This window comes from Diadema antillarum, unplaced genomic scaffold (genome assembly GCF_040938485.1).
Source record: "Diadema antillarum isolate AM-2024a unplaced genomic scaffold, OU_Dant_1.0 seq00000906_RagTag, whole genome shotgun sequence".
NCBI lineage: Eukaryota > Metazoa > Echinodermata > Echinoidea > Diadematoida > Diadematidae > Diadema > Diadema antillarum.
In genome coordinates this window covers 256,888-274,186 of record NW_027271764.1, presented here as the reverse complement: position 1 = coordinate 274,186, position 17,299 = coordinate 256,888, and the positions used below count along the sequence as shown (strand labels likewise).

At 38.3% G+C, this 17,299-nt stretch overlaps 1 protein-coding gene across 1 annotated transcript in view; it reads right to left on the bottom strand.

Annotated features, from left to right (window-relative positions):
- The window catches only part of LOC139741126 (cholesterol 7-desaturase nvd-like), a 43,723-nt gene extending 30,773 nt beyond the window's left edge, over window positions 1-12,950 (bottom strand). Inside the window, exon 1 of the mRNA XM_071651712.1 lies at window positions 12,394-12,950. Coding sequence (XP_071507813.1) covers window positions 12,394-12,856 — 463 coding nt within the window. The 5' untranslated portion in view covers window positions 12,857-12,950. The remainder of the gene's footprint in view (window positions 1-12,393) is intronic.
- Window positions 12,951-17,299: the final 4,349 nt, after the last annotated feature.

The following is a 17,299-nucleotide window of genomic DNA, read 5'->3' as shown; positions in this document are numbered from 1 at the left end:
ATGCTCTTTACACTCACTCTTTCTCCCTCTTTCTTCTATCTATCTGTCTATCTAACCATCAATAGCATCAACATGTACAATGGAAAGTGAGAAGGACTCCTTGAAGCTAGACTACAATTGCAGCATAGCATCACTTATGTTTACTAGTGACAAGTAAATTCATTTTAGGGCATAGTAGAAAAGGGAATGAGCTTACACAAGTCGAAGATATTCTCAAAGCAGTACGGTACTTTCTATGTTTTAAATGCCATCAGGCCTCTGAATGACTGTACATGTTGCATCAATGGAACCCCATTTGACCTCACCTTGAAACCTGTCTTCAAGAACAAAGACTGTTAACAGGTCTCGTAACCAAGGTGATGAAAATAAAGCATCACTTGTTGCCTCATGAACCAGCAACCTGCATCCATCTTCTATTTGGATGAGGGAGGGAGGGATGGGAGATGGAAAGGAACCAAAGGAAACTGAGAGAAAATGATACAGATAGATGAATAGACAGGCAGAGCATTCTGTAAAACCACATATGTTCGCATGTATTTTATTTTCGCGAAATTTTGTAGAGGCAAGATTCGCAAAATTGAAATGCACGCAATAAGTTCTCGTTTACACTAACCATATCTACGGATTTAATGCCAGTGGCAATTCATGAAAATTTCATGCTGCGAAAATGACCGTCCTATTCGCAAAAATTTCGTACCGGGAAAATATCTTGCTTGAAGTAGAGAAATAAAAAGATATAAATGTAGATAGATAGAGGACAGACATCTACTGGAAGGAGGGATGAGGGCTAATATTCGATGCTGAAGATAGTAAAGTGTATTAAGTGCATGAGGAGAAGCTAACGACGCACGATAACACGACGCTCGATAAAGACCGTCTCTGCTTAACATCTCACTGTCTAATGGCAAAAATGTGATTGCAGTTGGCATATAAATGTATCGGAACTGGCTAGGAAAAAAAAATCCTTCTGGTAAAGAAATGACATCTCTGCAATTATTTCAAAGGATTTTCTTATTAGCCGGGTTCACACGTACAAAATAGCGGGATGATGATCGCGCTCCATATCTTGAGATTTTTTGCAACCGTTCACACGCTCCAAATTAGCGGGATAGCGATCTTGCTCGGAATCTCTAATTTCTTGCAAGCATCCACACATACAGAATTATCCCGCTAATTGCCGATCGAGATAACAGCAAAGCCTGCAAACTGGGTCACACAGCGCCCTTCTCTATCACTACCTGTGCGCACTTCCCTTTGTCCTTCGCAGAGGCCTCGCTGTTATGATGTGCGCCATTGCATGATGGGATATAAAAACTCGAGATTCTAATCCCGACCGTTCACACGTACCAGCACGGGGCGAATTATCCTGCTAATTGAGGAACTAGCGCAAAATTTCTTGGGATTAGCATCGCGATGCTTATCGCGCTAATTTTCGGGTTTTTTCTGTCCACACGTGCAAAAAACTCGAGATACCGATCGCGACGCAAATCTCGAGATTTGTATTCCGCTAATTGGTGTACGTGTGAACCCCCCTATAATTTTTAGACATTAATACACAGGTCATGGAAGTGTTTCAGCCAGATTTGTCCCGATAAAGCGGTTCATCGTTCCGATTAAGCGGTGGAAATAACATGTTAAATATTTGTTACATCAAGTTTTGTTACACTTATGCGGGGTTCCCGCTAAAGCGGTTCCGGGTTAACGGGTGAGCACTGTATCATGAATTCCCTCTATTGATTCTACAGAACAATTTCTGGGTCATGGAAAACCTCAAAATTACTACAAATTTGCCATTCGAGGACTTTGTGTACTTTTACAAGCAGTTATGAGGAAGTAGTTACAATTACAGTGTATGTTTGATATGGCATAAACACACTTCTTTGTCATAATGAAATAACATTTTATTGTCATTCTGGTATGTAAGGTGCAATAAGCTTTGGATATCATATTTTCCCAGGGACGCTGAACATTTGCACAATTACTTGGTATCTCTGTCAAGTACATTTAAAGCGGGTCTTCCAACAGCAAACAAAGCTGCCTCAAAGCAATATTTTGGTTGATGGTGATACAGTGCCTTTGCTACACTTGCTACATTGTACTGTATAAAGTCCTATTTTAACCATAAAGTTCACAGCTTTGCGATTCTTTCCTCACTGCTCTACTAATAAGCTTGCTATAACTTTGCTGACCATGATAAATAGGATTACCTACATGTATCATTTCATTTTACCTAGTACCGGTACATATTCCATTGAGTTACACACTTTCTTCACTATTTTTTTTTCTATCACACATTCCTCATGGACATGCTTCGATAAATATTTAATTGCTTCGATTACAGCATGTTAGGATGCCCTTCATACTCTCATAAACACAACCTTGTAAGGCCCAGTGACGATCACTTCCACTGTGGTCGCCCACTGTCACCTTGACATACAGACCAATAATTGTGTGCATTAACGCTCAATACTGGCACTGGTCCGACAGTCGCTGACAGGTAAAAATCACTGTCAGGCTAGTAATTTTTTAGGAATTGCCAAATTTACTGGTCTGGCATGACCAGTAAAAAAACGCTCCCTGTTTACCCCAGATGATCGGGATTCTAAATGTGTGGTCCTGTACTGCAAAACCAACAAAAAGTCGCCAGATATGGTCACTTAAGGGTAAATTTGGAAAGAGCAGAATCTAAGCTTTATAATGGCATATGATATAGCTCGATTCAAATGGACTCTCCTAACATAACAATACTGTAAAACACATTATTTTAGAGGCATAAAATTTTCGCAAATTGGAACCAACAGCCTTTTTCGCAGCATGAAATTTTTGTGAATTGCCTCTAACCAAGGAGGTACTAGGTTTGTACCTCCTTGGTGTAGACAAGACCTTTCATACACTGCATTCTACATGTGATTTCGCAAATCTTGGCTCTCGCGAAATTTGCGAAATCAAGATGCACGCGAACATTCCTTGTTTTACACTATTGGAAAGAAAGCACATACTCTGGTAAAGTGTGAAGTGAATGGTAGAGAAAAAGGCTCTATCGAAAATATATGGTCTATTCAAGTGCTTAATCTTATCAAGCTGAGCTAGCGTCACGATGAATGGGACCAAAGACAGGATTTAAAGCACTGTAGTAACAACAATGAAGGGATTTCAATTAGATTGAGCTGAAATTGAGCGTGCCCTATCAACACATTCTGTTTACCATTAATGCCAACTTCCAAAGTAGTCTTAGCAAAATGTTATCCTCTCAAAAGTTATTAGGGTTAAAAATGAGGAGCTTGTGCCTGGACTTACAAGAAATTAAAAGGGGCCTTCAGTAGGACATTATCACACTACCATAAAAGGGTTGTAGAAAAAACTGCTGAAAACCTACTTTCCCATTCATTTTCTGATACCAAACTTAACAAATAATGTAGAAGAAGAATTTAGCTCTTTCAGAAATGGAAAAACAAAAATTGACATGGTTGACTCATTTCACCTTTTTTGAGTTCTCATGTATTAAATCAAGGGGTATGACCTTTTTATTTCTATTTTTGGTTTTGTGATGATCGGTAACAAATGGTCACAGCATTGTGCCATGACCGTTTTAGAGTACTTCTGTACAATGTAAAAGAATCACTGATGCTCGAAGATAGCAACCTTTCCAAGGACCACTTTGTTATACTGAAAACAAACTACTTTGCTCAGTAGTATCATAAATTTCTGAGCAGTGACGTACAATGTAGCACCGGAAGTTAGACCCCTACACAGCTTTTTTTTTTTGGCTGTTGACTCTTTGGTAAATTACTTAGGAGACATTCCAAAAGTCCATTTCCAGGCACTGAGTCAATACCTTGTACTATTATACCAATGTGCCCACAACTGAAATAGAGGAATGGTCTGTATACCCTGTGCACTTGAATTCTCCTGGGGCAGCAGATAGCACCAAATTTGTTTGAACGATGTGGTGGACACAGTATAGTTATGTTTACACGCTATTCCGAAACTTTAAGTTTAGGTTGAAACTTAACTCTTGATGATTAGCCTGTAGTTTAGCACCATGTGGACACTTTCGAAAGTTAGCAATCTTAAAGTTTAGTCGATGATTACAACCACAAGACATCTCAGGGTTTATAAATGCTCTATCCATGAGCCACAGGTGGCTCCCCACTCGTAGTTTCGCTCCATGTGGACACAAGAATCAACCTCCAGCTGTGCATTTGACCATGCTTTACAGATTACTGTTTGTCTTTGCTTGCACAGGTCTAAATGTAATTGTTGCTTACAGGCACTACATGTATAAGATCTTTTGAGGGAAATTGTGAATTCTCTTCTCCAATTCTCCATATCACATATAGCCGATATACCGTGATATCAGCTATCGATATCAACATCTGGGTATTTTTGCTGGGAAGCTCACTTCCGGTAACAACTTTGAAACGTTATACCCTCAATGAAAGTGTGCGAAGTATCATCGTTCTTTTTCTGAACTGTTCACACATTCATCATGGATGAATTTCAGGGAATGACAGTGCCACAACTGAGAGAATTTTTGAACAGTCCTGGTGTTCGGAATGCTGTGAAACGACAAGAACTCGAGACACTCGCCAGGAAAGCCAACGAAGCTGTCATATAAAAGCAAGAAAGCATCCATCGCCAACAAGCGCGCCAGCACCGGAAGTACCCTTCCCAGCACATCCGGGTACCTTCCCAGCACATCCGGGTACTTTGAAGGGAATTTTTGCTTTCGATAGCAAATAGTGCTGGATATCGGCTATATGCGATATGGAGAATTGCAGGGGGTGAAGATGATGTTATGAAAGATGATCAAATAATGTCACTGTTTTCACAGGTGCATTCTATTTTAAACAGCAATGTTTCCTGTGTCCTGCTGAGTGAGATAGTGCTTTACACTGCTCAGTAGGTCTGCAAAGTGGAACTACCCGTATGATGTATGTCAGAGTACATGTGCTGATCTTCAAAACATGGCAGAGTTTTAAATGTAGCCTACAATGTACTTGGACAATGGCTCAGGCTACTAAAAAAAAGGCATCTGGGCACAAAAGAGAAAAGTAACCAAAGACCCTCAATAATTTAACAGAAATAATGGTCCAAGTTCAGTAATGTGGGCAAGTACAAGTGTATGCCCCAACCCCACCCCCCCCCCCCCCACAAAAAACAACAACACAACAAAATCAGCACATGATATGCTCTATTTGAGTGATGTTTATTTTGAATTCCATGAGACAAGAACTTGAAGTTTACTGGTCTTTTCTCCATGAAGAGGGCTAGCAAGTCCCTCATGAATTGTTACTCTTACATAAGCTCATAGTCCCAGGGGTGAAAGTGACATCCAGCTATTGTTCGTCTTCTTCCCAATTGGATTCCTTCTTTCAGACGGAAACAATGAAATTGCTAGGCAATAATCTACACAATCAAGAGTCAAGCTCCAGTGGGCACAACAACGCATGGGTGCACCATGTGCAGGGTCTCACACCTGATTCAGTCAATTGAGAGGCAGAAGGAAGCATGGCCCCATTCATCACCAGTTTCATCTTTCTGCCGCGCAACTACAGTGCTAACAACATTCTGCATCTGATGAAACTTGCGGAAACACTGTCCCCACAGAGACAAACTGTGGTATTTGGTGTTTAGGGTTTGGGAGAAAACCACAATTTTGGAAAAAAAAAAACCCAGTTGACTGCACTAAAAGTTAATACCGGTACTTGTTTCATGCTTGGTTTCCAGTACGATTACAGAAGATTAATTTGCTTTATTTCAGTACTAACCTCCACATGTGGGATCTTAATCTGTCATACCTCATCCTCTCTTAATCATATTATGACAAGTGTTGTTGGTGGCACATAGATATTACATGTTTGTACACTATGAAAGCAGCAAAAATGACAACACAACTCTTTAAAATTTGTACCATAGTACCCGATGTATTTCATTGGGACCACAATTTAAACTATGCGTACAACAAATCTTCTTGCTGTGGGGCAAGTCCAAGATATCGCGCACCTTACGTATGGGACATTCAGAGATTTCAAACCTCTGAAAAGTAATGAAGGAGCACTTGGATTTTACTGTTAATCATCAGGAGGACTGGTATCCCTGAGAAGAATATTGTGTTTAAGTTTGATGTCATTTGACCTTGGGTTAATTATTTTATTAAGAAAAATATGGCAACTTACGTATGGGACCAGAGAAAAACTGGATTTTTCAAAATAAAGTTTGAACTGAAAATTCTCTGAAAGTGCCTTACTGATCAAGTTCTGTTTAGAAGTGAAGAAAGGTACAATACTGAAGTATCTTTCAGCAAAGTTTCACTGCAAAAGAATAAAGCATATTTTCATGAAGTTGGTTTAATTAACGAAAGTACACCTTACGTATGGGACATGGCTCAACTTACGTATGGGACATTTGTCTTTAGTGCACAAATGCATTCACGGGAATGACTTTAAATTTCCCCATAGTGTCATATTCAGTTCCACAAATCATACTACAACATGTAACAAATGAAATAGACTTCTAAGTGGGTACTTTCCCGGTTCAGGTACCTAGCAAAAGCTAAAATAAAACAAATAAAAGTAATTACTAATTTACAATTAAATGTCTTAGTTTGGATGCCGTCATGCGTTAACACTGTCCTCATGATGTCTACACATACAGATATAGTATATACTGACACTCTATTTCTAGCCCATTTGTAATACTCTAGTCAATATTTCTTTATCAAATGAAAAAAAGAATGAGCGAATTCTAGCTTGCGACCTTGATATAGCATACATGTACATGTACACTAACTAATTTGTAGTCTTGATAATTTCAACTTTAGAATCAAATGTCATGTACAATGTAATTTGCAAATACAGTTTGAAGTGGGTACTTTCAGTAGCTCTAGGCTTTCTTGCAAGTTGTCTAAGTTTTTATAAAGCTTTATAATTGTTTGAAATGCAGCACAAAACACAACAACAACAAGAGTACTTTATTTTGCTCTGTAATCATCATGTTTTGCCATGTGAATTTCAGCTGAACTGCAAAATCAATCAAATTTTAATGAAAGTTTTAGATTTTAAGGAGATAGAAGAATGTATGTACCAATGCTGGCTTTTTTTTTTCAAATTGCTTGGCTTCATGTCTATGAAACCAAAGACGACAAAATTTGTGTTACTTTGTACATACATACATGCTTGTGTAGTGATACAGGAAAGATTATCATTTGCACATTCAAATCTAGATTTGAAACACTTAAGTAACTCACTGATCTGCAACTTACCATTTTGAATAAATTCTAATAACCTCATTTGATCATACACTACCAGATTGCAATGTATGTTGATAATTGTGTAGATGTGGGGTACAAAGTAAGTATGAGTAGATGAAGGTGTCTCAGAGCAGGTCTGTCTCTTCAAACACAAAATAGAAAAGAATATTGAATTCCCTATTTGTTTGTGTAATTTGTGTTTTTAGCACTCCAACCACAGAACCAGTATTGATATTGTGGTTTACGGCAAATGTAAACAATAGTCTTCATTTTACAGGATTTTCAGAAATCATGTTCATGACCTTGATAAGTCATGACATATTCTGAGGGTGAGCAGTTGAAATATTAACAATCATATCAAAATAAAAAGTATTCTTATAGGGTTTTTCCTTTGCTATCAACTCTAGTAATGACAAAGTTACCTCCTGTCACCTTAAGTGATTTTTCTTTTCAGTAAGACCTATAATGTTGTCATTGATGAGCGCCATAAGCACAATTGTTTTGATTTCCCTTTTGAGGCTGTACAACCTGTAGTACATGCTGAACAGTGTACTGCACCTAAAATGACACTCAGAGAATCCCATTCTCTTGGACAAAGTCATTTTGTAGAGAGGTAAAGTTGAAAATGATAACTGAATTAAGAAAATGTCCAATATCAAAATATTAACGGGGAATGTTAATTTAGGACCAGCTGCACAGCCTGTAATGAAAATAAGAAAATACAAGTATAAGTGGGCAATTCCGCGGTTAGTAACGTTACATTTAAAGAAATTTAGATACATGTATTTATTTTTACTACTAAATCACCATTTATTCATTTCAAGTCAAAATCATGTTAAAACATGTTCATCCTTCCCAGGTCTATGATATAGAAAAGAATGAGTACAATCCAATAAATATTAGAATTACTATGGCAACTAAAAGGGCTGGTTAGTAACGTTACGAAAAAAGGACATGACAAAAAAATCAATGTCTTGTAACAAAAAGTGTGCAAAATTTCAAGTTACTTCAAACAAAGTGTTGCATTAATTTTAATTATTGCATCATGACAAATGTTCATGCAAATATTTTTAGCAGTTCGACCGATAATTTATTAGCTAGACCCCCAAATGCATGGTTAGTAACGTTACGGTTAGTAACGTTACATTTGTCCGGAGTAATTCCGCAGGTCATTTCACCCTTTTGTAATCGACAAAATGTCACATGACTTCTGGAGTATTCAAATGTATTCATCTTTTACCTTTTAGCAAAAATTTGAGGAAAAAATTTCAAAGCAACCCACTGTAATTAGCATTTAAGTGAATTTCAGCATCCCCAGTCCCACATGTACATTTTAAATGATGGTTTTAGATTTCGCAAAATCAATAAATACGAAAAATAAAATCTACTGAATTTGAAAGACCTTAGTGATTGGTGAACATCCATGGCATTAGTTGATACCTAAATTAAAGCGTAAGATAAAGAGGCACATTTCTTTTATCCATGGCATGTCCACCTAACTGCGGAATTGCCCAAATGAATATTCTTTATTGTCCTTTCTTAATCATAGAATGACTCAATAATGCTGTTCTTACACTCTCCCTGAGGTCAACTGAGTAGGAGAGGCAGATATATAGACATATCCTTCAGAGTAGGTGCAAAGATAACCATTAACCAAACAAATGTAAGGACATATAGCATCCATGTCAAAAGGCATTTTTCCCATTCACTTTGCATGTAATGTCCCATACGTAAGGCATTTGTCCCATACGTAAGCAAACTTTAATTAGTTATAAGATGAAGGACTAATTAAATTTCCACATTTAGTTTTGCTAATCTGGAGTTGAAATGAATAAATTAGAACTTCCTAAAGTATGATTGGTCAATGTTAAAAATCTTCAGAAAAAACTAAAAAAAACATACTCAAATCCTTACGTATGGGACACTTTGTTCTGGGAAAGTGCATAATTTGCATAATTAATGTGCTGACCTTGTCTTACCAATTGCAGATTATACAAGCTCATACAGGGGTCATGTCCATAAAGGAACTAGGTCAAGGACAAATTCAACTGATTTTAGATGAATATTTATAATTTGTCCCATACGTAAGGTTTGTTTTTGATTTATGCAAATCAAGGCCATATTTCTTGCATAAATTTGCATAATTCAATATTTTCTTTGCTGGAAATATATGATTTAACTCTTTGGCTACAACATGATATCAATAACTTTTTGATTAAATCAAGATGAATTTTGAGCATCTGAGGGGACATTATCTTGGACTTGCCCTGTAACAAACTGGTATCCCTGGTAGTATGGTACAGTATACAAATAATGACTGCTATGAGGGTCACAGTTAAAATTATGGGCCCAAGGTGATGTGAAAACCGTAACCATGCCCAAAGCGAAGCTGAGGGCATGGTTACGGTTTTCACATCACCGAGGGCCTACATAATTTAACTGTGCCCCGAATATCAAGCAGTCATTATTTGTTTTATATACCGAAAATAGAGATTCTAGTCTCTTTTACAACACTCGTAATCAATGCTGATCGACAGCGCGGTAGTCGTATCATTGGTACGTACGTACACTCACATGTACATGAGTGATCATAATATACAATTTGTAACAGGTGTACAGTGTACGCGGTTGCAACTGTCTCCAAACCAGTCCACTAATCTCTTTTACAGCACGCTGATCAAATGCGCGGCGGTCGTATCATTGGTGCGTCCATATGAGCGATCTATGTGTACGGGGTTGCGACTGTCTCCAAACCTTTTACTAACTGTGCCTGGGCCCCGATCACAGTACTGGTACCGTAACTAAAAAATACGGCACAGCTATTTTCATGACTCCCCTTTTAACCAATCAGAGGAGAGGATTCTAGAAATGAGGTATATAATATGCAATAATACTGTAATCCTCCTTGGTCCTATCATCCATCTAAATGGATCCTGATTCCAATTACAAATGGTGGAAATACGAATCTACAATGTACACCATGGTACTATTATAGCTGGCAATCGACACGAGTTGAAGATTATTGCTGTAAAAACTAAAGCTCGTGGGAAATAGACAAGTGGCATCGCAATCATTTTTCAAGCATAACCAGTAGTTAAGTTGGTAGCAATGACAGATAAATTGCCTTCTAATCCCTACCTCCCCCCCCCTCAAAAAAAAAAGTATTCAAATGATACTGAAGAGAACTTTTTTCTCTCTCTTTCTGAAAATGGATAGAAAACAACTTATGGTCTAAATTCTAACCTACTGGAATTTCAATTCAGTGAATTGCGAATCCCTGCCCTAGTTGTATGGTAATGAAAGCTCTCATATCATATTTAGATTATTGCAAGAACAATGCAATGAATGGACATAATTTTGTTGATGGACACCAGAAACTTGCTGTAAAAATTCCACTCACTCATGATACAAAGTCTAGAGAGTGATAACAAATTTTCAACTGCGTTTATATTCCTTTGTTTGCTGGAGTATTTTTGTGCATTCTCTCTCACAGAAATTAATGTTTCCTTATTGATCATTCTCAGTGGCCACGGACTACCAATTAGCACCAAGCAATCAAGGCTGCATAGCAATATCAACAGCTTCAAATTCTGCAGTGCTCAGCAATATTATTACCTCTAATGAACTGTTGTACCTTCGATCAGCCCTAGTCATAATTCTGAACATGGGGGGGGGGGGGGGGGGATAGAGGAGGAGGGGGTAAAAAAAACAGAGGTTCAGCGGAAATGTTAAACTCAGTCACTGGGAGGTTTATTCAACGCACATAGCTGACAGACCTGGTTGGCTCACACGTGGAAACAGCCTGGTTTTCATAAGTTATTGCTTTGGGAATAGGAGCAAGAAATAAGAAAGTAATGTTATACTGTCACAGAATGTAATCCTATAGATCTGTATAGAAACCACTCAAAAATGATATGAACATTCGAATAAGAGCTGGATTCCAAGATTGAAAAAAAAAAAGACATTTAAAATACTGCACCACAACTGGATGGCAAACCTCTTTCTAATAAAAAAAATTAACATTTTTAGTGTAAGATTTGGTTAAAAAAATAATTTGGGGACAGACTTCAACAAATTGACAGCAGCCATGCAAAAGAAACAGATCTACAGCTGTACAGCTATCACCTTTCTATAAAAAAAGAAAGAAAGAAAACGAAACTTCTAGCGAGGAAGAGAAAATACAAGTTGGTTCATCAGTGGATGCTATTTCACAGACAGATGTGAAAAGTTTAGGACACTTCGTATGAAGTTTGCAGCGACGTTTTGTCGCTTATTGCCAAGGCCTTTATAGCTGTGCCTGTGGTTGAATGCAATTCAGTTGTGCACATGCACACTATAGTGCAAACACTCGCATTAAATACTGTCAATTTCACTAAAAGGAGGAAATCCTTCATCCTATGCAAATCAAACTAGCACAATAAAACCATTCTACGCACAGGGGGTAGAATTTTTCTTCATCTTTGCCAATCTTTTGACTTCTATGCAAGGTTGGCTGTGGTGAGGTTGATTGTATACTGTAAAACGAGGAATTTTGGTGTGCATTTTAATTTTGCGAATTTCGCAAGTGCCGAAATTCGCGAAATTAAAATGCATGCAAAAGTTTTTGTCTACACTACATGCATTGAACGCCAGTGGCAATTCGCGAAAATTTCATGCCACGAAAAAGGCTGTCGGCTCCAATTCGTGAAAATTTCATGCCGCGAATATATCATGTTTTACAGTATTTTCAAACTTCATATGTTTTCTATCAGATGTGACTGGAATGTTCAAACATCACAACATCTTGTTTATCATTCTCCAATCTGTGAACAGGCCTTAATAACATAATTTGAAAATACTGAACGTGAGCAATCTACAGCTGGTGTAGAGGTACTTACATAAATGTAGAGGTTCTATGCCTTTGGTCTGTGCATGCTGTAAAAGCGGAAACTTTTGCTGTGTGGAAATTTTCACATATTTTGCATATTTCAGAAAAAAAAAAACATGAATGTTTTTGATTGTTCACTGAATCATCGATCAACCAGAATAGCTCAGTCCAGCTTATCATGTGAACTGCTACATGAACTACTTCTTCAGAGTCTGGCTATCAAAATGATTGCCAACCCGAACGACATTGCAATTGTCCACAATGAGATGCTTACCAAAAGCGCTGATGTACTCCACGTCTCCTTTCTTCAAGTTGCATGATGCTATTAGTGGGATCCATCCATTTGGGAAGAGTGGTGGCAACTGCCCCACCTTCCTTCTCCTCCGGATTTCGTTCACAACCTCACTCTTCCTTTTGCCATCCAAAATGTAGCCGACATCTCCAGGTCTTCGAATAATATTCATGGGCAAGAAGAAGACACCGTAGAGATACTTTGCAACGTAGCATCCCACTGCAAATACAGTTATCGTGAGGACAGTTTGCGAAGCGACAAACCTCACAACATTTGTGATCATAATCTCAAGCCAGTCTCCCAGGGGCATATTGACGACTTTCAGGTTGTCTTTGAGGAGAGACAGTGTCGAGGTGGGAGTGCTACCAGCAAGAGCCACTGCTAGACTAAGCCCGAGAATCAGGAGCAGAGCCGGCAGCACCTTGGAGACACAAACTCGCGCCATGTTCACGCACCCACAAGATCACGAGCGAGACGGAAGTGAAGAGCACACGACTAGCGGCTCAGGGGTAATTCTAGCAGATGATTTCACTGGCAGCTTTGTGATTACCAATCCAAGATTTTATACAGCGACAAAGAACATGAGCTCGGAAAGTTCGAGTGTTACTGTTAAAACTGAAACGTGCAGCTGGAGTCAAAGTCCACGATCCACGCGAAAATTGGCCGGCCTTGGTTTCAGTGGATACCGCCCGCGCCCGTCAACTGCATGTAAATTAGAGCTCTGAATTATGTCAACAAACCAAACCGAGCTGCCGAGCAACTCGGAAAACTCAGTGCATGGGACCATTGATCAAATGCAAGTTTGACTGTTCGTACGACTTACGAGAACGTTATGCCGCGCAGTATCTGGAGTAAAGACGTTGAAGACATATCACTGAGACACTGGGTAGAAATATTCAATTCCTCACAAGCGTGACTCGGTCCTGTCTTGGAGCCCTGAAAGTTGTAGTACATTCAAGGCAAAATACACGAGACGATGCCGCCGATCCGAGTCCGACCCATGCACCGCCGACCTGCTGTTCAGTTATGTAATACTGTTACTCAGGTACTAGGTCCAACCTGTTGAGTGTCGGGTATACTATGGTCTGTGTAGCGTTCCGTTTCAAAACGGTACCAAAGATTGTGCTTATGAATTATCACGACTACAAATTGGTCTCAATGTCAGGTTTTGGCAATATCACGCCCACGGGACACGTGCATGCCCACACAAAGCACAGTTTTGTTGATATCCCGGTTTCCCACACGTAGCTGAAACCCTACACACCTGTTCATTCATCGGGGGGGGGGACGGACCAGCAGTGCCGTGTGCACCGGCGGCGCGGGGGGAGCCGGCTAACTGCTACCGCAGCTAAGGAATTTGCAGTTGGAGGTCGCTACTAATATGTGGGCGGAGTTTGGCGGAGTCGTCACAGCAACGCACGCGGGAGCCGCCATACGTGCTCAACAGGCATCCCGCCCTTTCCGAACCTCCACGACGCGACTCTCACCAACGATTTATCAAGGAAAACCGCTGAAAAGCATGAAGTAGAGATTTCTTTTACCAACTGCTTTTACAATATCATCATTAACCCAAAATACGGACTGATATCTTATTTACAAAGAAAATGGGGCAAAATAGAAGGAAAAGAGAAAAACATGCATGTAGTTGCAAAAGCAAATTCCCACTAGGCCTAAGTATCGTGCGACCACCACGAACGCCACGATTGCCCATTCAGTTGCCGATCGAAGATTTTTTGTGAATGTTGTTCATCACAATTTGCGCCACTTTGTATCGAAATCGTGGTCTTAATCGTGGAGTAGACGTGGTGATCTTATCGGATCTTGAGGTCAGTCGTCACAATCGCGTTTACCGTCGACAATTATTTTTGAACCGTCCAAAACTTGTCTACGATCAACGCGATTGCTATGACTGCATGCCTGCAGACCTCAAGATCTAAATAAAATATGAAGGCCTCCACGACTACTCCATAGTTATTAAGACCACGATTTCAAAAGTGGCGCAAATTGTGATAGACTCAGAAGATAATGATGATGATGATGTCGTTGATAATGATAATAATAATGATGATAATATTAATAATGATAATAGAAATAATAATTGCTAGTTTGTACATGGCTTTTAAAACCTGATAGCATATTTCACACTTGATAAGTATCTCGATGCGTTATACAGACCTTTACGTGGAACACCGGTCACTGGATACTTCCCATTAACCAGCACTGCGGTGCTTATAATGAATCTTTAGATATCTCAGCAAGTGGCGGCATCGAACCCCGATCATCAAAGACAAAAAGGCACCTGTGGAATTCGTTTGTCCCATACGTCAATATAAAACTACTATACCATTTGAATGATTACTGCGAAGGTATACCCTCATTGGATAGCCGATTTTTCCCCCTATCACTTCCGATATATGAAACTGATATGGCATACAAGACGATTAGTAATAGTTCTTTATCAGTTTGTAAGTCAGAATACATTAGTGTAAAGACATGCAATATAATAGCGGAGTAATTTTTATTTTTATGTCATCAAGTTTAACGCATCTTTTTTGTGCATCCCCGTGTCTGTATACCGAGCAGTGTGTAATCTTCTGTATACAAGAAGGGACGGAGAAAAGTAGCCTAATTACAATGAATATGGACATAATAAGTGAGAATGGCTGGTTATTATGCGATGGGACGTGAATCAATAATATTGTCCTACTGTAATGCCTGGAGCAGCTCCAGTTTGGCACATGTATTGCTTCAAATATTTCGGGTTTTATTTGTAGCGGGATCGAACACTCACAGATCAAAAGAAAAAAAAAAAACATTGTTGTGATACCATCTATTGAGCCTCAATCCTTGGTCACCCACCTGGTCGCACAAACACACATAACAATACGGTATAAAGTAGGTTCTATAGGATAATGATGCAAAGTTTATGGATGGTTAATCACGCAAATCGTAGACTATACAAAAGTAGCGTAGGTACAGTGCTGAAAATACATTATTTTCTCAATCATTACCTTGGAAATGCATACATTTTGCATGAACTATGTATGATAAGATTTGGACCATGGGATCAAAGGTCAAGTGAAAATTTTATTACTATTTTTAATCTATTTTGAAACTAGCTCAACAAGGAAAGCCTGACGCTTTGTTTTCTTGCGTTTTGCTTGTTTTACCTGTTTCTCTGTTATCACTTGTATTGTTTTGCAAATGCCGAATAAATAATAATAATGATAAAGTAAATCAGCACACGCCATTATGAAGGTGTAACAACGTAACTTTTCACACATTATTCAATGTTGCTCATTTCTCAAAAGTGCATACATGTGTAGGTCTTGTGAACGCGACGTGCATGCAAGGTGGCTTGTCAAGTGCCTCCTTGTGGTGGCGTCACGGATCTTTTTGTAGTAGGTCCATGGTGGCGCTAGCACTGTACGCGCTGTTCCTTACGATTGATTGCAAGAGGCTATTTTCTGATGAATGTAATATCTGATCTTTTTTATTGAGGTTTTGTAATAGATAGCAAGGGAATAAGAAGAGGTTGAAGTAGGGAAATTGAAGAAGAGGATGGTAAAGTTTATAAGGAGGAGGGAAAGAGAAGAAGAAGATGAGTAGATGAAAAAAGGTTGTGGTTAGTCAGGTTATTTATATGAACAATAGAGATTATTTATGAAAATGAGATAACAACTGATTTTATTTTTATATGTGTAAGATCCGAAAGTTTTTTAAGTGTTTTAATATGAATATGATTATATATATATACATATATATCTTTTTGACACAGAAGAATATAACCGATGTTTTACTGAAAGTTATATCGCCCATGCACTCTGTGTTTTGTTATTCAAGTTCAGCCTTTTGCAGGCACGCCGAAACTTTCTCTCTTTGATAAAACACTCAACTTTGTTATAAATCGCATGTGGATTCATCATTTATTTTTTGTTTTTTTTTATTTGTTTTTATTTTCTTTCTTTCTCTTTTTGTAATGATGTGTTTGATTATGGGCCTTCCATTCATTCATTTATTTCTGATTTCATTTCATTTTTTTTTTCACTTGCCAGAATTTTTTAGTCTTAAGCAGACTTTTTAGATCAGTTTAATTGCCATATTATGTTCCTCTGTTCTGTGATATGTGAAATAAGAAATTTGGTAGTTTGAATGATTTCATTCATACGAAACCAGTGTTTTATATAATACATTGCAATAACATAATTTTGATGAATGTATATTGATTGTTTTTTGTAAAAGAGAGTAAAGGGTATTTTGATTTTTAATGATGAAAACTGATAACGTGTGATTATTATAAGGATAATTTCAGGGAATAAGAAGAGGTTGAAGGAGTGAAAGTGAAGACGAGGATGGTAAAGTTTATAAGGAGGGGGAAAAGAGAAGATGGAGGAAAAGAAGATGAGTAGATGAAAAGAAAGTTGATTTTTAGTAAAGTTATTTATTAAACAAAAGAGATTATTTATGGACACAAGAACAGAGAAGTGAATAGTTGTAATTGTATTTTTTTTTTTGTTGATGGTAAAGGTTAATTTTATTGTGCAATAGTTAATATTTTTAATGTGTGTTTGTATATTTGAATGTGTTCATGATGATCCATGTAAAATGTCCGCAATTCAGCCTCCTGGCTGCAAGAGATGTTATTTAATAAATACCTTTCAATAAAATAAATACCTCCGAGAGACTGAGGTTACGTCGGGAATTTTTGGGTAGCCATGCATGCGAACGATTATGTACATTATTACTCATCGAATCGATCCGTGTGACCTTGTGCATGCCTGTCACAGAGGTTGTTACGTAGGGGCCTGTATAATCTCTCTGATGTCTGTAGACTGAAAGTGCGCAGACATTTTCGGCGGCTTATTAGAACCACCTCGTTTCGGTTCAT